A 23,897-nucleotide genomic window follows, 5' to 3' on the forward strand; every position below is an offset into this window, starting at 1 on the left:
TATTTGTGTATATGTCAACCAAAATTCGGGTTGTAAACTAGAGCCACTTAAAAGGCAATGTGAATACAAAAGTAATGTTGGCTTAAGCTGGTAATTTCAAAACTGTGTTTTGCAATTTTAGTAAGACCCAAACAGATAATAATCTAGTAAGACCCAAATACTACTTTTGTTAGTTGTTTGTTTTCTTTTTCATGTTTAAATTTTGTGTCTCTTTACTGATGACATAAAACAGGATTCTCAGTCCCAGCACTTCTCCCAGAAGTTAAATGAGTTTGATGAGGTATTATCATTTTTCATTTTACTTGTTCTATATTGACCTGGTCTGAAAACACTCATAACCATGTAATTTTTCTTCTATTCTTTAAGTTACTTGTTTTCACCCAAAATAAGGGGACACTAAGGAAACTGGACCAAAATCAAGGTGAACTCTGGATAAAATTATAATTATTTGAGGCTTTAGAATGGTCCAACATGTTATTTCTAACACTAATCCTAGATTAAAAAACTAATATTGTTTTAAAGAGGCATTTAGCAGCGGTCATGGCACACTCTACAACAGAAAGTCTACTGAAGCCCATATTAGCTGAAAACAACAAACCCTGGCCCTTCATGTGGTCAGAGCGGCTGAACCGTTGTCATGAGCACTAGTCTTCACGTCCTGACTTGGGTGGTCTGGAGTGAGAAGGGGAGTGCTCTTGGGATTTTCACACTGTTCATCTACCTCTGGGCAAGCAGTTGGTGCTTGATGCTCTTTGTTCTGAGTAGACCCTAATGTCACACTCTCCCCGGAAGGCTGAAATGGCCTCTCTGCATGAACCTTCTGTTTCCCTGCTTCTGCCTCTTGTTCATGCAGTAGTCTCTCCACCTCCACCTCCAGCTCCAAAGTCTCCTCATCAGCTTGGACATCCAGTTGCTGCATCAACTCCTCCAACTTCTTGGCCTTGCGGAGCTCGTTTTGCTGTATGATTGTACAAAGGTGCTCAGTGAGCTGCTCTTTAGTATCAGTCTTGCGCTGTAGATCGAGCTTGGCTGTAACATACTCTGCTTCTGCCTTGTCAAACCGCTTCCTGTAGGGACAGGTACAAAGATTGGTCCATTAGTTTTCCATAGTAGACAGAGGGCCGAGCAGCAATAAATGAGCTCCAGAATTTGGTAACAAGGTATAATGAAGATATGACTATTAATACTGTATGAACTCTTGTCTACATGTTGGACAAACTGGACTGTTGCTGCTGAAACTTCCGTAACATCCACACTTGGACTCTCCTATAGATCAACATTCTTCTGCACTCATTGCCTCTTTCCAAAGCTGTGCTTGAATGAAAGCAGGCGAAGAGGGTGAACTCAGTGGTATGCTAGCTCTAAAGGGGATAAGTCCTGATTTGTAGTGTTTGTCAACTTCCATAGTGTAAACACTACACCTTGACCAATTTCAAGCTACAATATAACTGAATGTGGAAGGGGGGAGGGGATGCACAAAATCTGCTCTCATGAACTAGCTCCAGCACACAACTGGTCAAATTTATAAGTGGTAAAACAGTAAAAGATGGCGAAAGAATCTCTATTAATTAAATTTATCAGGGTGACATTGGTTAATAATCACATTATCTTAGTTTCGGGTGTACTTTATAATACATCTGCGTACTTTACTTGTACTCACCACCTGAAGTCTAGTCTCCTTCTGTCACCATATATTTAACCCCCTTTAGCTCCTTCTACCTCTCTCCAGCTCCCTTCTCCTCTAGTAAACACCATTCTGTCTATATCTGAGTTTTTTGTTCATTGGTTGCTTTTTGTTTTATATCCTACATAGAGTGAAGTTATATGGTTCTTGTCTTTTCCGTGGGACTTATTTCACTTAGGATATTTTCAAGATCCATCATGTTGTCACAAATGGTAATAATTCAGCTTTTTAATGACTGGGGAGTATTCCATTGTATATATGTACCACATCTACTTTATCCAATCATCCAACTTAGGTTGTTTTATGAAAAAAAAAAAGCAACAAATTATATAGAAAAGTCAAAAGACAGTGAGCTACTATGAATAATGCTGCAATGATCATAGGGGTACATAAAGCTTTACCAGTGTTTTCAAATTTGAGGGAAGGTACGCAGAAAAGGGATCACTGAATCATAAGATAGCTCTATTCTTAATTTTTTGAGAAACCTCCAGAGTGGAGGTTTTTCACAGTGGCTGTACCAATTTACATCCCCACAGCAGTGTGCAAGGGTTCCTATTTCTCCACATCTTCTCCAAAACTTGTTATTTCTTGTCTTATTGATAATAGCCATTTTAACAGGTATGAGGTGGTATTTCATTGTGGTTTTGACTTGCATTCCCCTTATAACTAGTGATGTTGAGCACCTTTTCATATATATGTTAGCCCCCTGTATGTCTTTCTTGGAAAAGTGTTTATTCAGGTCCTCTGCCTATTTTTTTTTTTAAACCTCACCCGAGGATATTTTTCCATTGATTTTAGAGAGAGTGGGAGAAAGAGGGAAAGACAGAGAGAAACATCAATATGAGAGAAACACATCAATTGGTTGCCTCCTGCACATGCCATGACCAGGACCTGGGCCAGGGAGGAGCCTGCAACCGAGGTACGTGCCCTTAACCAGAATCTAACTCAGGACCCTTTGGTCTGCAGACCAAAGCTCTATCCACTGAGCCAAACCAGCTAGAGCCCTTTGCCCATTTTTAATCAGATTTTTGTTGTTGAGAAATCTGTATCTTTTGATTAATGGATTAAAAAAGGAAGAAAAATTTTGGTGGAGAAGGATATGGACAGTGGTTGGGAAATGAATATAAATGGGACAGGGCACACCAAGCAAATGATACTGGGTGCAGGCAAAAAGTAAACATCCAGTAGGAAAGAAAACCTCAGGATATGTTTGGGAAGGGTTTCTCAACATTGGCACTCCTGGCAACTTGAACCATGTAATTCTTTGTTGTGGGGAGCTGTCCTAGACATTGTAGGAAGCATAGCATCACGGGCTTTCTCCCACCAGCTGCCAGTAGCACCCTCTAGTTGTGATAACCAAAAATGTCTCCAGAACATTACCAAATGTCTCCACATCTTCTCCAAAGGGCAAAAATGTCCCATTTGAGAATTCCTGGGTTAAGTTATTCTTACCCTCTCCATTCTGCAACAACAGTGTTATCAGACTTTTATTAGGAAACTAGAGGCCCGGTGCACAAAATTCTTACACGGGGGGGGGGGGGAGTCCCTATGTCTGGCCTGCGCCCTCTCACAATCCAGGAACCCTTCAGAAGATGTCATACTGCTGGTTTAGACCCAATCCCCACGGGGCAGCTCCTGTGTTGAGCGTCTGCCCCCTAGTGGTCAGTGTGCATCATAGCGACCGGTCATTCCACCAGTTGTTCTGCTGCTGTTCGGTCGATTTGCATATTAGGGTTTTATTATATAGAAGATTTTATAAATGTCAGATATGTAAACTCCAGTCTTACTTGAAGTAAGGTAATTCTACTGGGAAAGTCATCCTGCGATTTCCCTTTATTTCCCCTTATATATTGGTTCACTGTGTTTTGACTTTTCTATATAATTTGCTGCTTTTATTTTTGCCAAGAAAAGAGTGATCTCCACTTACCAAGTAATTATTCCATTTAATTTCCACTAACAGTTGTGAAGGCTATGCTGTCTTATGATTGCCTATACAACTCAATGTAATAAGTAATTTCTAGTCCTAGAATTATAGCAAAAAAGAAATACTTGTATCTCCTAACTCAAGATTCTCTGTCTTGGAAGAAGAGATAGCGAAAAAATAAAAGGCTTTGATTGTAGAAAACCCGGAGTTCTAAACCTGCCTTTGCCATTTGCTAAATGTATACTTGTTTTTTTCTTGGGTGTGAAGAAGAGAGACCCAGTCAAACTAGCTCAGGTAAAAAGCCAACTTAGGTCCTCCCTCTGGAATTTTGGAACTCTGATAGAGTGGGGGGAGTGGGTGTGGATCTGATATAGAGCCACAGCTGGTGGCAATATTGGGTGGTGAGTATAGTAGGAAAAGCCGAAATGCTTTAGAGAAACTGTGGTGTCTGAGCATTGAAGAGGAGAGCCTTTGACTATGATCACATGCCTGTGAGACACCCTCCTGTAACCTATAAAATAACAAAACCCACTTTTTACCTGAGCTAGTTGGAACGGGTCTCTGTTCTTCACAGAGCTCATAGTACCAGGCCATGCTCTGAACCCTTGTTTACTAGTAGCTTATAGATGAAATGTTTTGGAGTTGGTAGCTTGTCTTTGTTCTAATCAGAGATGGCCCAGGGTCAGCATCATGAGTATAAAACACAGCCAGGCTCCTGGGGGAGGGGTTGGAGACGAAGCACGCAATGACTAAAAATCCAGTGGAGTGACCCGAGGTAGTTTCCTTCAATTGAGTTCTGTTTTATCTGTAAAATGGTGATAATAGTACTTCATAGGAGCATTAAGGATTAAGTAATGGGAGTAGGGCAAGTGTCTGGTCTAGGGGCTGGTAGGTACTCAAGAAACAGAACTTCCCCTCCGGAGCACCAGACTCAAAAAGCACTGTCAGTATCTCACTGAACATATATCTCAAATGAAAACGATGCAAAATGTAAGGATCTGGTGCTTATACTTGAAAACTCTAACTTACATAACATTTATTTATAATATTTCTTTTCTTTTTTTTTTTACTGTCCTCTAGTAAACATGGGAATGGGAAAACTGTTTTTCCATTACCCTCTGTGTTAAGAGAATTGTGCTAAAGGAGCTCTGTTGGATATTTGGATCCCTGATTGCCATACTGTATAACATATCCTGTTTGTGAATGTTCTGGCATCAAACATAAATACTCTAACAACACTCTCTATAGGTCTATGACTACCTCGCCCCTTCCCCCCCACTCAATCCTCCCTTCTCTGCAAGGCTGTGGTCGCCCTCAGCCAGTCAAAGTCAGCCAGGAAAGATTTACTGACCCGGGCTCATGAATGCTGAATTGAAATGAAAATTTGCAAATAGTTACCTAGGTTTCCATTAATCTTTCACCCTGGATAAATCACTGAAGATCCTGCATTTTGTTTATTTATTTAAGTCCTTCTGGCCAGAAACATGCATATATATTCTTGTACAGAGTGATTTATGTTTAAAGTATTGATTAGTTTTACAAACTGCAATATGGGCCTGGGGGTCAGGTGGATGTACCACATCAGCCTGAAGACACACTTTGGAACAGAATAGTAAGTGCATTATATATAACACAGTAAGAGAAATTCAGCTGAAATGTAATTATAGATTTAGTTTGTTATTTTAAAGGGACATTGAATGATTTAATTGTTATTTAAAGGATTCTAGAAACTGTGTCTTGGCTTTGGTATCCCTGAAATTAAAACAACAACAACAACAACAACTCAATCATTAACCCGTGGCATGCCATTAGGTTCCACTGATCCACTTTTAGTTTTTCTGTTTCTTTTATTAGCAATTATAACTATTTGTAAGCATCAACATATCATGATTTTTAAAGTCCTGTATTAGAAGTCCTCTAGAGAACAAAGAGAAAATATATTTATATTTAAAAAAAATAGAGTAAGACTAATCATATTTTGCAATTACTACATAGGTCCATTGGATCCTTTTATAAATCTAGGTTACTTTACCAGATCGTTGAGATATTATTTTTTTAACATTTTGCCATTTCATCACCCTATGTCGTATTTCCTTCTTACCAATTATTCCCATTTATGCTAACAAATTAAAATAATAAGAAAAAAGAGACTGGTGAAATGACCTAAAAGGATGGTGCTATAATGAAATAAATCATTATGGTTCAATTTCCTTACTGCTTTGTCCAAAGTTTTACATCATCTTTCAAGAAAGTATAAAAGACTGGAAACCCCAGTTTTGTAATCTGCTCTAGCTTTCATTGAACACAGTTGAGAATTAGTATTTTTTTTATTCTCTGTGCTATTGGCAAAGTAGAGAAAATTGACAGATGAAAACATTTTGCATTTATTAGGTCAAAATATAAATGTTGTGGTAGGCTAAAAAGTGATCCCACAAAGATATTCTCTTCCTAATCTCCAAAATCTAGAGTCTCTGAAGGAAGTGTGACCCGGCCAATACCTTGATTTCAGAAGCTGGCTTCCAGAAAATGTAAGAGTATATTGCTCTTGTTTTAAGACACCCAGTTGGTAGTAACCTGTTATAGCAGCCCTAGTTAACCAACACAAATGCACATACAGTCAGTCTAGATCAGGGGTGGGCAAACTTTTTGACTCGAGGGCCACAATGGGTTCTTAAACTGGACCGGAGGGCCGGAACAAAAGCATGGATGGAGTGTTTGTGTGAACTAATATAAATTCAAAGTAAACATCATTACATAAAAGGGTACGGTCTTTTTTTTTTTTAGTTTGATTCATTTCAAACGGGCCGGATCCGGCCCGCGGGCCGTAGTTTGCCCACGGCTGGTCTAGATTCTAGATGGTGACACTGTTCATATATGTGACATCTCAGAGTATGTCTTCAGAAAAACACATCCTAGATGAATGTTCTCAAACTCACAAATCAATGAGTGAAAAGAGGATAAAAAGAAAATGTTATTTTTCATAGTTAATAGTTTCAATAGGAAGAACTTAATCAATCCATATTTTACAAGAATCTGGACCATCCTGTATTGCTGGGAGGCTATAGCTGCATTCTTTCCTTTTTTAAAAAAATAAGTTTTGGAGTCAAACATTACTTGATACAATGAGGTTTATGATGCTTAGGTTCTTATTACAATTTTTAATGAAGCTGTTTTCCACAATCCCTTTTAGTCTCACTTCTGTTGATTACTCATAAAATGACTTAAAATTATACATGCATGTGCATGTGTGTGTACACGTGTGTGGGGGAGCGTCTGTGAAACAGAGGTGGCAAATAGTGATAATTGTTTTTCCTGGTATATTGAGGGTTAAAGAAATGTTCTACATGCAGCCACTCTGAGTTTTACAAGCTGGTCTGCACAGCATATGGCAGCACTGTCATTGTTGCTGCCAGCAGCAGCAGCAGCAGCAGCAGCACAGCAGCAATGCTCAAGTTGGCTCACTCAAAAGTGTTTGCCCTGATGGTGTTCTACAGAAGCCAATTCCACAGTGAACTCTGGCCTATTCAGTATCCCAGAACCTTTGTGGACACAGCACTGTACCAGGCACTAGAGAACTAACCCGTATATATTTTTTTAAAGTCAAGGAAAATCTCCCAAATAAATGGACTACCTGGGGATTAGTAGAAATCTAGACCATAATAGTATATTACCATTCTATAATTTCTCAATAACCAGAGACATAAATTTAGAAAATGTCTTAATGAACAAGATACAATGCTGGTTCTGGTCACAATTGTTAATAAGATTTTAAAAAATAGCCTCACACATGCAATATGGATATTTACATACAATGATGTCATTATCAGTACCTTAAGAAATTATCATTTTGAGCTTGTTAAGAGATGTAAAAAATGCACCATGTAAAATTTTTTTATTTTGTAAAAATTTACTGAAATTTCATTATAAATATTTCAATTTTATGGGCTGTTTCCTCCTTTAACCTGTAATTCCACCTTCTTTGTGGTTCTCTGAAGGCTAAAACTATGAAATTTTAAAAATATAATGTTCAGTGTACAAAGGCATCCTTTTCCAGCCTCCTCTAGGTCAGAATTAAAACATAATCAGATAAATTTTCTGTTGAAGTATCCAGAATAATCTGAATTATTCATATAAAAGGCAATAAAGGCAAAAAAAAAATTCCTCTGGCAACCTTAAGTTACAGAGAATAAAATGTGCTAAACATCTAGGCTTAGTTTGATCTTAATAAAATCTTGGTCACCTCCTTAATGACCTTATTAGTAGAAATCTGGAACTTCTAGTTATCAGCTACTGATGGCATTAATTTAGGCAACCCATTAAATCTAACAGCACATGGTCAAACAACAATTACAAAAATCATGAGGACACCACAAACCTCTTTCTTAAATAATAAACAGTGAATTAAAAACCACAATCAAGCATTTCCGCTTTATTAAATTGTTATATAAACATTCTGATGCTGTGGTTTACCCTGGACTAATGAGGCATTCTGATTGATTTCTAGTGTTACAGAGAAAGATGCAAAACGGAGTCATTAACACAGCATTCCCTTGTGAAAAAAGACAAACCAGGATGATTAAAGCAATGTTGAAAGGACTGAAAACCCTGAAATTGGACTTAATTTTTTGCCTTTTTATCTGCTTGCAAAGTTCATGTAATTCTTTACATGTGTTAGTTCATTTTAAAAATACTCCATGATGATTTTTTTCTCTTAAAAAATGCCAATGGCTGAAACCAAGGAAACACACGATAGCAAACCATTTTATACAGAATAGAATTGGAAAGAAAAAACTTCCAGCTTTCAAGACAGTGGTATTTTCTTTAAATACTCATAGGCTTTAACAAATAAACTAGATGTTTCTTTAATGAAAACTGAAATGAGAACTAGGCTAATCCCTAAGGAGAACCTCAATCAAAATTTCTTAACAGAAAAACCATAGAGTTGGCATTAGAATTATAATTTGGGGGCAAGTCATTCAGATATTTAAAGAGTCTCGAACATTAAATACCCGATGCTTTAGTAAGAAAGACTAAAATGTAAATAAACAATGCAGGAAATAATCTAAAGGGAATATGAAGAAGGTTAAGGGGTAGGGCAAAGTAAAGGAAGACTTCAAGAAGAGGAGACACACTTGACACTACTTATTCCAAACCAGGAATAAATACAACACTTAATGCGGTGGTTATGAGGCTTAAACGAATGATAAACATAAGGTCCTGACCCAGCTAGCAATACACATTAATTAAATCGAACTGCTTGTTCTGAATCAAATTTCTCCAACTCACCGAGCATTTGAATAGTCCAGGCTAGCCTGGTCAATCCGGTTCCTGAGAATTCCAATGTCAGCTGACACCATGTCATCTAAAGCCTGTAACTCCTTCTGGATCCGCTTCAGTTTCACGGTCTCTGCCTGAGTTCTTTTAGATCTAGAAAATTAGGAACATGAGTGGGAAAATAAAAACATTCTAAAACCATATATCCATATACAATGTAAATGAAAAAAACAAGCTACTGTATTTACAATATGAATATAATGTATAATTTTTAAAAATTAGATAATATAAGAAAAATAGAAATAAGTCAAATGCCCGTAACATTTTGGTGTATCGCTAAGATTTGCGCTTCTTCTCCGTATTGTTCCAAATTTTCTATTAGCATGTACTAGAGGCCTGATGCACGAAATTCTTGCAAGGGGCTTGGCTCTCTCAGCCCCGGCTTCATTCGGAAGGTCGTCTATAAGGACATTTGGCTGTCCGGTCTAATTTGCATATTATGCTTTTATTATTATAGATGATTTTCATATACAGGGGAAAAGACTGAAAAATTTATCAATAAATAGTTCATAGGCATACTCATTCCATAAGGATGAGAATATGCACTAAAAGAATATATCTGTATTCTCTTTACATTGAAGCATTGAACACAACTCTTCAAATCTCTAGCCCATTTTCATTGGATACCTGGAAACCAAGAACAGATGCCTGCATCAAACATGATTTATTTGTCTAGAAACATCTATTTGGTTTTAACTTTCTTAGGACTCATTTCCCCAAACTGTTATTGCTTTGATTCCTGTTCTTTACGTAAAACTACAGGTCCTCAAAATTTTTCTTTCTGCGTCTCAAAGCCAAGCAGTTTTTTTTCTTGTTTAAAAGCATATCCAGCCTCACCATCTCTCAGTCCCCTCACCACCCCCAAGTACATTACAAACTTAAAAAACAAAACAAAGACAAAAGCCAACCTTTAATAATGATTTCACTCATTTCAAAATTTCACACACATTTCACAGGATAATAAAACTCCCACATAAAACCACATATTGCAAGAAAAGAGCCCTGGCTGGTGTTGCTCAGTGGTTAAAGCATCAGCCTGTGCACCAAAACGTTGCACATTCGATTTTCAGTCAAGGGCATGTACCTGGGTTGCAGGTTCAATCCCCAGTCCCAGTTGGAGCATGTACAGGAGGTAACCAATTGATGTGTCTTTCTCACATGGATGATTCATTCTCTCTCTTTCTCTCCCCCCCCCCTCTTTCCCCCTCCCTCCCTCCTTTCTACTCTCTCTGAAAACCAATGGAAAAAATACCCTCGGGCGAGGATTAACCAAAAAAAATTTAAAAATAAAAAATAATAAAAGGGCAGAAAGAGTGGGTGAGGGATGGGAAAAGCAGTTCCAATGGGAATGTTCTTGTTTGAGGCCAGCACAACACAGTAAAAAAAAGGGTGGGGGATTTTGGACACACTAACATTGGAAGGTGAGAGAAAAACTGAACTGCACACAGTATGGGACAGTGCTCCCAATGGTGACCCAAGTCATCAATAAAAGCTTAAATTATATCATGTATCTTCTATCAGTGGGGGCAGAATAATTATTTAAGAAAAACGTCCATAGGAAACATAAGATTTGTGGGAGTATAGAACATTTATATGGAACAATCTGCTCCTCTACATGTTAGATGATAAAGGCCCCCTCATGTCAAAATGAAAACTTGCATTTCTTAATTTACTTATATTGACAGCTATTTACTGCTCCCTTATGAATGTATAGATGGTTAAAACTGAAAGCACTGACACCGATCCTTAAGTTTTAATTGTACCTGTATTACCAGTAAATTTGCTATGATCTATCCTTAAATGACTTCAGTATCATTTATAAAGCATAATTTGTTTAATCAGCCTTAAAGAAAATGTCAGTTTATTAGCATAGACATAGGAAAATAAATATAAAACATGACAGAGCTGACTGCAGATTGCAAACCATGTCCTCTGGTTCAGGTGCCTCACCTTTCCGCAATAGCTTTAGCCAAAAGAGCTTTCTTACGTTTATTTTTCTCTTCCATTAGCCGCTGTTCTTGTTGGAGGACTTCCCAACGAGACTTTTCTTGCCTAGGGAGCAAAAAAGTGTAAAAATGAGTTTCTGGAACACCACCCCACACCTTCCCAGTCTCAGTCCCCTACGTATAAAATTTAATCAGCCAGATTATGTATATATTTTTAAAAAGTCCTTTTGAAAGGAACCCATCTGCAGCTCATTATTTTGTTCTAATAGAAACAAAGATTATGATTTGAAGTAAAGAAGGCTTACATACCATAAATTGGCCCTTTGAAATCCATTATATATATATAACCTAGGAACCCACAAACTGGAAGCCAGAATAATGTGGCATTTTTTAGAAGTACAAAGAAACCTGTGTAAGTTAATTATGTATTATATGCAAAATGGAGAGACAAATAAATAGGTCTGTAGCTAACATCATGTTATATTTTTCAAAGTTCTTTTAAAAATCATTTTAGTGATTTAATCATTAAATCATTTTATAGTCTACATTCTTGGGCACATGGAACATATTTGTAATAGCTGTTTAAATATTCCTTGCCTGATAATTCCCATTGTTTGTGGGCTGTTTCTCTCGATGACTTTCCTCCTGGTTATGTATCACAATTTCCTTTCTTTGCATGCCTAGAGAGTTTTCTTTTTCTCCAGACTGAATGTGCATTTAATTTTTTTAAAAAGTGTTTCAATTACAGTTGACATATGATACTATGTTAATTTCAGGTGTACAACATATTAGACATTTATATACCTTACAAAGTCATCACCCTGATAAATTGAGTACCCAACTCACATAATATGTAGTTATTACAATATTATTAACTCTATTCCCTATGCTGTATTTTACATCCCTGGGACTATTTTTATAACTGCCAATTTGTGCTTCTTAATCCCTTCACCTTTTTCACCTCTCTCCTCAAACCCCCTCCCATCTGGCAACTATAAATTTGTTCTATTAGTTTGTTTTGTTTGTTCATTTGCTTTTGAGATTCCACATATAACTGAAATCATATGGTATTTGTCCTTTTGTCTGACTTATTTCACTTAGCAGAATACCCTTTAGGTCCATCCATGTTGTTGCAAGTGGCAAGATTTCATTTTTTATGGCTGAGTAACATTCCACTGTACATATGTACCATTCTTTTTTATCCACTCATCTATAGATGGACACTTAGGTTGCTTCCATATCTTGGCTACTGTAAATAAGATTGTAATGAACATGTGTGCACATGTCTTTTTCAGATGAGTGTTTTGAATCTCTTTGGGTAAATACTCAGGAGTGAAGTTGCTGGGTCATATAAAGTAATTATTGAAAGGTATGTCGTTATTGCCATTTTGTTGTCTTCTGATTGTTTTTGAAGTTCTCTGGTTCTTTTCTTGTACACTGATAACTTGCTAGTGTTGTGTTTGGATCCCTCTCTTCATTTCTTGTATATTTCTTAGAGATTTTTGCTTTGCGGTTACCATATGCTTCATATTTACCAAACTATATTTATAGCAGCCTATTTTTTTTAGAATATATTTTTATTGATTTCAGAGAGGAAGGGAGATAGAAACATCAATTATGAGAGAATCATTGATTGGCTGCCTTCTGCATGCCCCACACTGGGGATTGAGCCCACAACCTGGGTACATGCCCTGACTGGGAATAGAACAGTGACCTCCTGAGCCATGCTGAGCCATGCTGGCTGGGCTAGAGCAGTCTATTTTAAGTTGATGGTTCCTTAAGTTCGAGCATGTTCTAAAATCACTACAATTTTTACTCTTCCCCTCCATGTTTGTCTTTGTCATTCTTTTTTACTTCTTCTGTGTGTATTTATGTATAATTTAATTAAACATGGTCTCTGTACTTTTTCCTTTTAACCTTTCTATTTAGAATAGATTAACTCAGTGAGAACCTCAACAGTTGATTGATCCACTGCTTTTACTACATTTGCCTTTGTGAGAATTTTCTTTCCTGTATTTTCTTATTCATAGTTTTGATCTTTTCTTTTCTACTTAAAGAAGTCCTTTGGACATTTCTATTTCTATTAAACCAGTATTTCAACTGGTTTAATAGTGATGAACTCCTTTAGCTATTTCTTGTCTGGGAAACTCTCTCTCCTTTGATTCTAAATGACAGACTCGCTGGGTAGAGCAACCTTTGTTGTACGTCTTTGCCATTCATCAATTTGAATATTCAAGCCAATCCCTTCTGGCCTGCAACATTTCTGTTGAGAAATCACCTGACAGTCTTATAGGAGTTCCCTGATACATAACTGCTTTTCTCCTGCTACTTTTACGATTCTTTGTCTTTAACCTTTGGCATTTTAATTATGTCTTGCTGTGGGTTTCTTTGGGTTCATCTTATTTGGGACTCTGTGCTTCCTGGGCTTGTCTATTTCCTTTGCCAGGTGAGAAAAGTTTTCAGTCATCATTTCTTCAAATAGGTTCTCAGCCCCTCGTTTTCTTTTTCTTCTTCTTCTGGCACCCCTATGATGTGAATGTTGATACACTTGATGTTGTCCCAGAGGTACCTTAAACTGTCCTCGTTAAAAAAAAAAATTATTTTTCTGTTCCAATTGGGTGTTTTCTGCTACTTTATCTTCCAGATCGCTGATTCAATCCTCTGCTTCTTATAACCTGCTGTTGATTCCCTCTAATGTAGTCATTTCAGTTATTATTCATTTTTTTATGGTTTCCTTCTCTTTGTTGAGGTTCTCACTGAGTTCATCTATTCTTCTTCTAAGTTCATTGAGCATTCTATAGCCAACCACTGTTTTGAACTCTTTATCTGGCAGATTGCTTTCTCCATTTTGTTGCTCTTTTTTATGTTTTCATTTGGGAAATGCTTGGCTCCTCATTTGTTTGAATCCTTATATTTCTATGTATTAGGTAGATCTGCTATGTCTCCCAGTCTTGGCAGAGTAGCTTTATATAGTAGATGTTCTCTGAGGCCCCATGGTGCAGTCCTTCTGTTCACCTAAGCCAGGTGCTCCAGGGGCATCCCTTTTGTGGGTTATGTGTGCCTTCCTGTGGTAGTTGAGCCCTGATTGCTATTGGCACATCAATGGGTGGGATTGCCCGCCTGGCTTACTTGCTGTGAGGATTAGCTATGACTACGGAAAGCTGCCGTGTAGAGGCTTATCCCATAGAGAGGGAGTCTCTTCAGGTGGGCTGTGGTGCCAGCTAAGTTCACCCTTTGGGTGTGTCTTTTGTGGAGCTGGTTGGGTGATGCTCTGGTGTGGTCTGAAGTTGGTCACCAGTTGTGTTGGTTTTGAAGCCTCTTAGGAGGAGCTCCACTGCAGGCCAAGGTCAGACTCCAGTGGCTTGGGGCCACCTGGTCAAAGCTACAAAGTGATCTGCAGTTGGTTGATGCTTGTGCCAGACTTGGAGGTGCTTGGGAGAGACTATGCAGCAAACCAATGCCACTGTCAGTAGTGTCAGGCTTGGGACCCTTTGGTGGAGACCATGATTTGAGCTGAGGCCAGCCAAATGCAAGTTGAGATTAGTCATCCCTTGTGTCAGGCTTAGGGTTGCTTAGCAAGAGGTACAGAGCATGCTGAGGACAGCTGCTGCTTGTTTGATTTGTGAACCTTTAAGATTTTAGGAGAAGTCCACAGTATGAGCTGAGGCAGTCCATGAGTTGAGTGAGGTGAGGTCTCAGGGATTCACCAGGGTGGGGCGAACGGTGATACCTTAGATTGGTACCCGTATGTGCTGGGCTCAACAAAGGAACGATGGCACCTGCCAGTGTTTCTGTCCCCAGAGCGAGCTGGCCCCTGTCCTTCCAATCCTCATTTGAAACTGGGCAATTCACTTACTCCTTGGAGTTTGTGAGTAACTCCATGCACAGACTCCTCAAGAAGAAAGCCTGGGCCTCCAGCAGCCCTCCGTCTCACAAGGGTGCAATCCCTGGTGATTTTCACAGCCAGATGTTGTGGGGACTCCTCTTCTCAGCACTGATGCCCTGGGCTTGAGAGATGGCCTAGGGTTAGGACCCCTAACTCAATAAGGAACTCTCACAGCCAAGATAGCCCTCCTGAATCTTATCGCCACACCATGAGTGTGGGACCTGCCTGCTCTGTATGTCCCTCCTACCAGTCTTTCTCTTTGTTATCTTTAGTTAGAGGAGTTCGGTTCAGTTCATTTTCTTTTTTTTTTTAAATATATTTTTATTGATTTCAGAGAGGAAGGGAGAGGGAAGAGATAGAAACATCAACGATGAGAGAGAAACAGTGATTGGCCACTTCCTGCACACACCACATTGAGGATCGAGCCTGCAACCTCGGCATATGCCCTGACCAGAACCAAACCATGACCTCCTGGTTCATAGGTCAATGCTTAACCACTGGTGGGCTGTTCAGCTAGTTTTCAGGTGGTTCTCGAGGGTGGTTGTTCTATAACTTAGCCGTAAGTTTGATGTGGTTGTGGGAGCTGGTGAGCACAGCATTTACTTACTCTGCCATCTTACCCAGAAGTGACTCTATAGAGTTTTCTATAATAAAAGTCTGCACCATGAAACACCCTTAGAACAATAACCAATGTTTATTTCATTCATTTTCTTTCAATTTGCTCACTTCTTTCCAGCTCTTAAACATTTGTAAACAAAGTAAAAAACTATGAACTAAGACTTGAATGGTGGGATAAAGAAAAACTTCAAAGGTCTGAAAACATGAATTGTCTTCCAATCTAATTCTGAAAGAAGTATATTAAAATTTCCCATAAATTCATCAACTTGATGTCAACTCAAATTAAACAAGATAATGAAAAAGCTATTTGTTCCTATTGTTGACATTTCTTACAGCCGTATACCAAAAATATCTATTCCCAGACTTAGCAATCACTTCCACAATTATCCTTCTCTCCATTCCTACAACTTCTATCTTAGTGCTGGTCCTTTCTCATTTTTATTATCGCAGTCACCTCCTCACCAGATGCCTTAGTTTCAGCTCAGCGAGAACCCTATCCCAAATATTCTGCAACACTGACACCTGAACATTTTCTCACCATTATTCTGATCAGGGCCTCTCTCCTTCAGAGGGCTCGGTGGTCTACTACAGCAGCGGTCACCAACCTTTCAGACCTCACAGACCACCAGTGGTCCGCGGACCACCGGTTGACGGCCACTGTACTACAGCATCTGGGAACTTGCTAGGCAAGGATCCTCTATTCCCAAGTCCTTTTTCTCTTTCTTAATTCTTTACTATTCTCTGGCCTGATCTTTGCCTCTTCCATAGGAGTGAGATATCATTTCTGAACAGTCTCTGGAATAAAGCTTTCCTTTCCCGTTCTTAGAGCCTCAGAATTCCTCCTTTTCAACAATAGTTTCTGACATTGCATGTCTTCAATGAAAATTCTCCCAAGTACCTAAGAAAAGAATAATTTTCCTCATGACATGCAATCTAAATTGCCCGGCTCAATTCAAACCCGCCCCCTATTTGTCTCAGGCCTTTGTTGGTAAACTATTTGAATGTATGCACATGTTCAATTTTGCTCTCATAATTCACACAGCTAAACATCTCCTGTCAAAGTAAATAACATATGATTATATGAATTTACAAGTCATAGAATGGCAATTTTCACAAGAATGTGGCTAAACTAAATTCTGGAGGTGGTTGCAAACACAAACAAATTAAATAAGAATAAAAAGAAATCTAATGACGCATGTGGATTATTTAATTAGTCCCCTTAATTTCCTACACTCTTTCCTCTGACCATCCCTACATGTCTCTTCACAAGTATCCTTTTCTGGGCCAATGAAGATGCAGCCTGGAAGTTGAAGAATGCATTAAATTTGGGAAGGAGTACATATAAGAAATGCTTCTGTGAGTGTCAAGGTTATAGACTCTGGATTCAGAGAGACTTTTATGTGAGTCCCAACTCTACTACCTACTAGTTGTGTATTGGCTTTGAGAACACAATAGCTATTCTAAGTCCAAAATAGCTACAAAGTGAAAATAATGAACTAAGTAACATTGAACATAAAATGCCTAACACTGACTGACTTATAATATATTTAGGTAGTAGCTCTTTTTTGACAATTTGTTTATCACATTTCTAGGTTAGAATATGAAAGAGAGAAAATGTTAAAACTACATTTCTTCAAAGCCTAATAGGAAAAAAAAGTAAAATGGAAAATATATCATGGATATATAGACTTACTAACAATTCCACTTTCTTTTTCTCCAATTTGCAATCTGGTTTTAGAGGTACAACCTCAGCACTTATGTGACCATCCCGGGAATTCTCAAGTCCCAGTTCCCGTGGTTGACTTTCAGTGCCCTGTGGTTTTCCATTGCCAACAGGAGAGTTGAGTGTAAGAGGATTAGGAGCAGTAGGGGGAGAAAAATGTGGCTTTTGATGACTGAATCTCTGTTGTGGTGCAGAGAGCAGCTGCTCTGGAGGTAATCTGACTGATCCATCTTGCAGTCCAAGTTTTTGGCTTTGCTCTTGAAGGACTTTTTCTCGCTGAAGTTGTTGTCGACTTTTCTTCATAGGGGGACGCCGCTGTGGTTCAAATGGATCTACATAAAAGAAAATGAAGGAAAATTCCTTTGTGTGAACAGCAAATAATTATAATTTCTCTAAGAAAATAAAGGATTAACATTAAACTTTTTAATAATCCCCCTGCTCTAGCTTAAAAGCCCAGGGAAAAACAGCATCTTCCTGCAGAGTTTAGATAGTTCTTCAATCTACTGTTAACATTTAACAAAAACTGTCCTACCTCTCAATTTATCTTCAAGGAGAGCTATTTATCTGTGAGTAAGGCCTTAGAATACAAAACAAGGCTTTTCAACTTGATCTGATTATTATCAAAAGTATCACCTATTTGACCAAGATACAGAGACAAATGAATTCTCTGATATATCTTCAATTTGATTTACGGTTGTGGCTACTCTCCTGAAATAAAATGGTGGTTGAATTTTCAAATGAGCTTCACCTTTCTTAAATTTTCACAGATATTAAGGCAATCTGATACATAAGAAGATGCTATACACAAAATATAACTACATGAAGTCCCTTATTTCTAGTTTACCCTAAATTGTTTTCTTTCATCTTCCAGAAGTCCAAGGTTGTGTTCCCCAAAGTCTAGTTAGACTTTAATCAATGTATGCAACCTAACTTTAATAGCAGCCTGATCAAAGCAATAGAGGAAGATAAAACAAGTCATATTATAAACTGAGTAATAATACTTCTATTACACTTTTTATATAGTCCATATTAGTATTAACCTTATAGGGAAGATAACTGGAGAATTTAACTCACATTCATACTATATTTAATAAATTTTAAAATGATATTCTTTATAAAATACCCAGGAAATGAAATTATAAGTCCTTGTAAATGAACTCAAATAGGGCTTTTAAATTCTGCATATTGACCTTTGAAGCAATACAAACTTATTATTTAGATTCTCCAAGGGAGAGTTCAAAGCTCTGGAGTCACAGTTCCAGAGTTGCTTTTGTTTAGTTCAAGCAATTATTTATTCCATACCTCAGTTTCCTTATCTGTCAAACTGGTTGAAAATTACCTCTCCACTTAACTCATATGGAGTTGGTGTAAAGATTTAATGAGACGGGTAAAGAAAACATTTTTTAAAAATAGCTGTACTATTTAAAGTAAAATGTTATTGTTGTTGACTTTAGCCAGAAACATAGAGTAGCCTCCTGAATCTTGGAATAGGAACTTATTCTTGGCTACTGATCTTTATTCACACCACCAGAAAATATGATTGAGTTTGCTTACTTCCCAGTTATACTCTTCAGCTGAATTAATAGTGACACTCAAATTCTGTACGTTAGCTTCCATTTCATTTTGCATTTTCACAGAACCCACTATATGATTTAAAACTCTCAAACAACAAAAAAATCAGGCCACTTAAAAATAAAACATATGACCAAAAAACTCCTGGAACTAATAAGCCAATAAGCCATTATAGGAAGGTTGCAGAATACAAGAGTAATATACCAAAGTCAATTGCTTTTCTATGTACAAGTGGAATTTGAAATTAAAAATACAATACCATTTACATAGCACTCAAAAAAATACTTAGGTATAAGTCTAACACAATATGTACAAGAGCTATATGAGAAAAACTACAAAACTCTGATGAATGAAATCAAGGAACTAAATAAATGGATATGAAGACTCAATAATGTCAAGATGTCAGTTCATCACAACTTGATCTATAGATTCATTGAAATAACAATAAAAATCCCAGCAAATTATTTTGTGGATATTGACAAAGTGATTCTCAAGCTTATACAAAGAGGCAAAAGACCCAGAATAGCTACACAATATTGAAGAATAAAGTTGGGAGGACTGACACTCTAAAGCTACCGTAATCAAGACAGTAGGTTATTAGCAAAAGAATAGACAAACCAATGGAACAGAATAGAGAGCCCAGAAACAGGCTCACATAAATACAGTCAACTGCTCTTTGACAAAGGAGCAAAGGTAGTACAATGGAGACATTTCATTTCAACAAATGGTCCTGGAACAACTGGACATCCACATGTAAGAAAATGAATCCAGACATAGACCTTACACCCTGCACAAACATTAACTCAAAATAAATCAAAGACCTAAATGCAAAATTCAAAACTATAAAGTGCCTAGAATATAGGAGAAAACCTAGATGGCCTTAGGTATGGCAATGACTTTTTAGATACAACACCAAAGGCACTATCTATGAAGAAGATATTTGGTAAGCTGGACTTCATTAAAATTAAAAACTTCTGCTGTGCAAAAGGGAGTGAGAAAACTCACTGCAACAGACACATCTGATAAAGGACTTTTAAATTTCTGTCAGTCAAATGGGTATGAAGCAGTATTTCATTATGCTCTTGATTTGCAATTCTCTGCTTATTGATGGTGATAAGCATCTCTTCATATTTCCTTTTCATGTCTTTTTTGTCAGTTTTTCTTTGGCTTATTTGTATTTTTATATATCAGCAACAACTGGAAAACATAAAGCATTGTAGCTGCACTGCTTTTATATTTCCAAATTTTTCATCTATCTATATAAAACCCTAATATGCAAATCGACCGATCAGTGGAACAACCTGCAGAACAACTGGTGGGCGGAGGGGGTGCCAGAGTGTGGGCGGTGCCAGGCCAGCCAAGGCAGGTGCCAGCAGGGGCTCCCCGATTGCCCCACCAGTTGCCCCACAGATCGGCCCTGATTGTCGGCCAGTCCTAGGGACCCTACCCTATATATTGAGAACAGTCTCTTAGATTTAAAAATTAAAACCTGGCAAGGCTACTCTAACACTGAAAAACAGGATGATGCAGCGATGACATGCATGGACTCTGGCTTGCACATTTTGTGGTCAGCCCTGATTCTGACACTTATAACTGTGACAAAGTCAATTACTCAACTTCTCTCTGCTTCAGTTTTTCCACCCATAAGATGGGGAAAATGGTACTACTGCCTTAGAAGGATCATGTTATATACTACCTTTTATAATCAGGGCAAAAAAATGTAGCTGCCCATACAACAGCAAGATGCCTTTCACCTGTATGAAAAGTATGGTCACTGGTGCATGCAGCGTCCTGGATTTCGAGAGGTATACCTGACTGCCGGTTTAGGCCTGTAAACCAGCAGTCAGACATCCCCTGAGGGGTCCCGGATTGCGAGAGGGCACAGGCCGGGCTGAGGGACTCCTCTGCCCCTCCCCCTGGTGCACAAATTTTGTGCACCTGGCCTCTAGTTATGAAATAAGTCATACATCCTATAATGTCTCTCTCTCTCTCTCTCTCTCTCTCTCTCTCTCTCTCTCTCACACACACACACACACACACACACACACAAACTCCATCCAGTATGGATTATAAAAATACAACACAGTTTAACAAATAAAACATGGCTACAGTAGATATAATTGCTGTTTAAGGATAGAGCATTACCCCCTTTTTGGAACACACACAATAACTGTATTTCCTGTCTTGCAAGTCATATGACTTGCTTTTGTTAAATGAAATAGAAGTGACACATGTCATTTATTGGTGGAAGTATTTATTGCCAATGCTTACTTCTCAATCTTCTCTTGCCATGGTGAACTCCTATAGGACAGTACCAAGGCATTGTGTGGAATGACTATATGGAGTAGAGTCACCTGCCAACCCATGTTAGACAGAAAGCTGGAATAAAAATTTTTTAAAACCTTTATTTTTTTACACAATTGATATGTTAGGGCTATTTATTACTGCCGCTTAAGTTGGTAATTAATTTCATAAGTACCACTACCTTTGAAGCTTCCTATGTTCCACTCCTTGCTTCCCCCAACCCTGAATTTTGTGTTTCATTCCCTTGACTTTCTTTATAGAGCTCCTATATTCCTAAAATATACAGGCTTTATATGATTTTGACCTTCCATAAATGGTATCAGACTATACATTCTCCTGCAACTTGCTCTTTTCATACATTGTATTTATGAAAGTTATACGTGTTAATGCATGTGTTCATATATTCCTACTAGCTATATAGTAGTTCTCTGGATGATTATACCACAATTTATTTATCCACTTCCTTGTTAATGAACACTTGGTTTAGTCCCAGATTTTCAATATTATAATGAAGAGTGTTGAGAACATTCTCAATCTCCACCATTGCACATATGGGTTTTGCTAGCGTTGTTATCCTTATTTTTGCTGGCAACCAACTTCATTTTCATAGGTTATTTAATTATATTTTTATGGCTGGAGAATAGTTGGAAGAAACCTTAAAAAGTAAAGATCCAGCTCTTCCAGCTTTACAAATGAGAAATCCAAGGCAAAAAGATTCAGATGCAGAGCTAGATGATCTGACAATTACTGTGTTTGGTTATGAGTACACAAAGATGCTATACGTATGCAAAGACGCATCTTTTCTCTTCTTCAAGGATCACAGACCAGTCAGTTGGTGTCTATGTTCTAACATCTGGCTATGAAATGATATGCTTTGAAATTAAGGTCCTCCCACTCTATCTGAAATTGCAGAGCTATTTAAAAATGTTCTTCTACATAATCAATCTGTTATTTAATTTAGACTTGTACATGAAGTCTTCTTTCCCCCAGCAAAGTCACCTCTCCTAACACATAATCTCTGTGATATCTTCCCAAAGTGCACCCAACCCCCAGCAGTGTGAGGTTCCTGCTCAGAGGTAGCAAGCTCTTGAACAACATCTACTATCACATTTTTTATAGTTTGTCTCCTCAGTAGACTAGAAACTCTTTGGAGGCAGGGATGAGGCCATGTTCATCTTTGCATCCTAAATGCAGAAGCCGATGTCTTTAACTTCAGGTCAGACAAGAAGCAGACATATTTGCACACTGTACATCTGAATAAGTGAATGGATGTTGAAAACACAGAGCAAGAGAATTTGATAACATCAAGCAAGATAGAGTCAGCTAATTAAACACTGTAGTATGACTTTCATGATATAGTTTTTAAAACCCTTTAGACCAGTCAAATTTTCCTCAATCTATTTAATCTTCACTGGCCCTATGTTACTAATTTACTTCCTTTTCTGATTGTCAATCCTAGAGTGTCCTCACATCTATACTAAAAAATGCAGAGGCCTATCTGAGCGACATGCAATTTTCTAAAAAAAACTCTAATAAAAGGTATGACAGGGTTTTCATTTTTCCCCAAAGTACAGTAAGCTGTGTACCAAGAGTAGAAACTCACAGAAGTTGTGTGCATTACCGGGATCACCAAACAGAATTTTATGAAACTTCAACCACCAACAAAGCCTCGTTTATATCACCAAGAGTTCTCACCATGTATCAACAAACTTAATTCCTTTACTAAAAGATAACAAAATAGTACAAGTCCATTCAGCGATTACTCTATAAAGCCAGAGAGGGAATGACAAAATTCTGGATATCATATACATATATGTGTATATATATATATACACACACACATATATATACATATATATTTGTGTGTATATATGTGTGTCTATATATATATATATATATATATATGTCTGTCTATACACACACACACACACATATATATACACACATATATATGTATATATACTTATTTATATCACATCTAACCTCTCAAAGACCCCTTTGGTTTGCTGACTCTCTGGGTTGGAAAGAACAGCAAAAATCATCTGGCAACCAGAAGTGAATGCAAGACTCCAGATGTATTATGAAAAGCACCGACGTTTTGCATTAAGACCCCCGTGTTCCCCTTTGCTCATAAATTCATCACAATTCTAATATGGTGAGTGACCCTCCTCCTTCCTTTACTCTCCACCCATGGATCTACACCGCAATCTTCCTATATGAGCCCGCCAGGCTATAGGCCCAGCCCCCTCTCCCAGGTCCCATTCCTTTCCCAGGAAAAAACAAACAAACCCTGCAATGGATCCCTGACCTCTCTTTTCTAAAAGTAGATCCCAGGCCCCTGAGCACCCCCATGGCTCCCAGTTCGTCCACTTCCGGAGCCCCTCAATTCTGTCTTCCCATTTACAGATCCATCCCCCAACACAAACACCTTATCCCCTTCCCCGCCCCCTTCCCCTCAAAAGCAGCAGCCCCGCCCCTTCTCCTAACAGACCCAAGATTTCAATCTCCGCCGGCACGTCCTGTTACCTTTACTCTGCTTTAGTCGCCTCAGTTCCTCCTCAGAGAAGCCAGCCCAGCCCTGCGCCATCCGTCCGGGCTGCCAGCACCCCTAGAATGCCCAAACTTGAGAGTCCCAAGTGCCAACACGGACTACTCAGGCACATCCGGGTTCTTCCCGGCGGCGGCCGATCAACCAATCGGTGCGTCGAGCTTTGGACCCAAGGCCCCCTCTTCCGTCTAAGGCTGCCCACGGCGGTGCCGGACAAACTGCCTAAGGAAATCTTGGCTACGCAGACATTCCTTTTCCCTGAGCTGACTCTTCTCTCTCTCCCGTATCTTATCATCGTTTGGTTAATAACTTCAACAGATAAGGGGACAGATATCAAGGGGGGTCAGGGTGGAGATAA

General features: G+C 38.4%; 1 protein-coding gene across 3 annotated transcripts in view; it reads right to left on the minus strand.

The window, feature by feature from the left end:
• Positions 1 to 23,660, minus strand: part of GORAB (golgin, RAB6 interacting) — a 36,563-nt gene extending 12,903 nt beyond the window's left edge. The window contains exons 1-5 of one of the 3 annotated variants that reach the window (XM_023761568.1): positions 23,518 to 23,660; positions 17,090 to 17,447; positions 10,893 to 10,994; positions 8,895 to 9,035; positions 722 to 1,067 (exon numbers count right to left, since the gene is read on the minus strand). In XM_023761568.1, coding sequence (XP_023617336.1) covers positions 722 to 1,067; positions 8,895 to 9,035; positions 10,893 to 10,994; positions 17,090 to 17,447; positions 23,518 to 23,578 — 1,008 coding nt within the window. In that variant the 5' untranslated portion in view covers positions 23,579 to 23,660. Of the gene's footprint in view, positions 1 to 6; positions 1,068 to 8,894; positions 9,036 to 10,892; positions 10,995 to 17,089; positions 17,450 to 23,513 lie in introns of those variants that run through there. The other 2 variants (XM_006097754.3, XM_023761569.1) reach the window with 2 other exon arrangements.
• Between the last annotated feature and the right edge of the window lie 237 nt (positions 23,661 to 23,897).

The sequence above is a fragment of the Myotis lucifugus genome, unplaced genomic scaffold (genome assembly GCF_000147115.1).
Source record: "Myotis lucifugus unplaced genomic scaffold, Myoluc2.0 scaffold_211, whole genome shotgun sequence".
Classification (NCBI taxonomy): Eukaryota; Metazoa; Chordata; class Mammalia; order Chiroptera; family Vespertilionidae; genus Myotis; species Myotis lucifugus.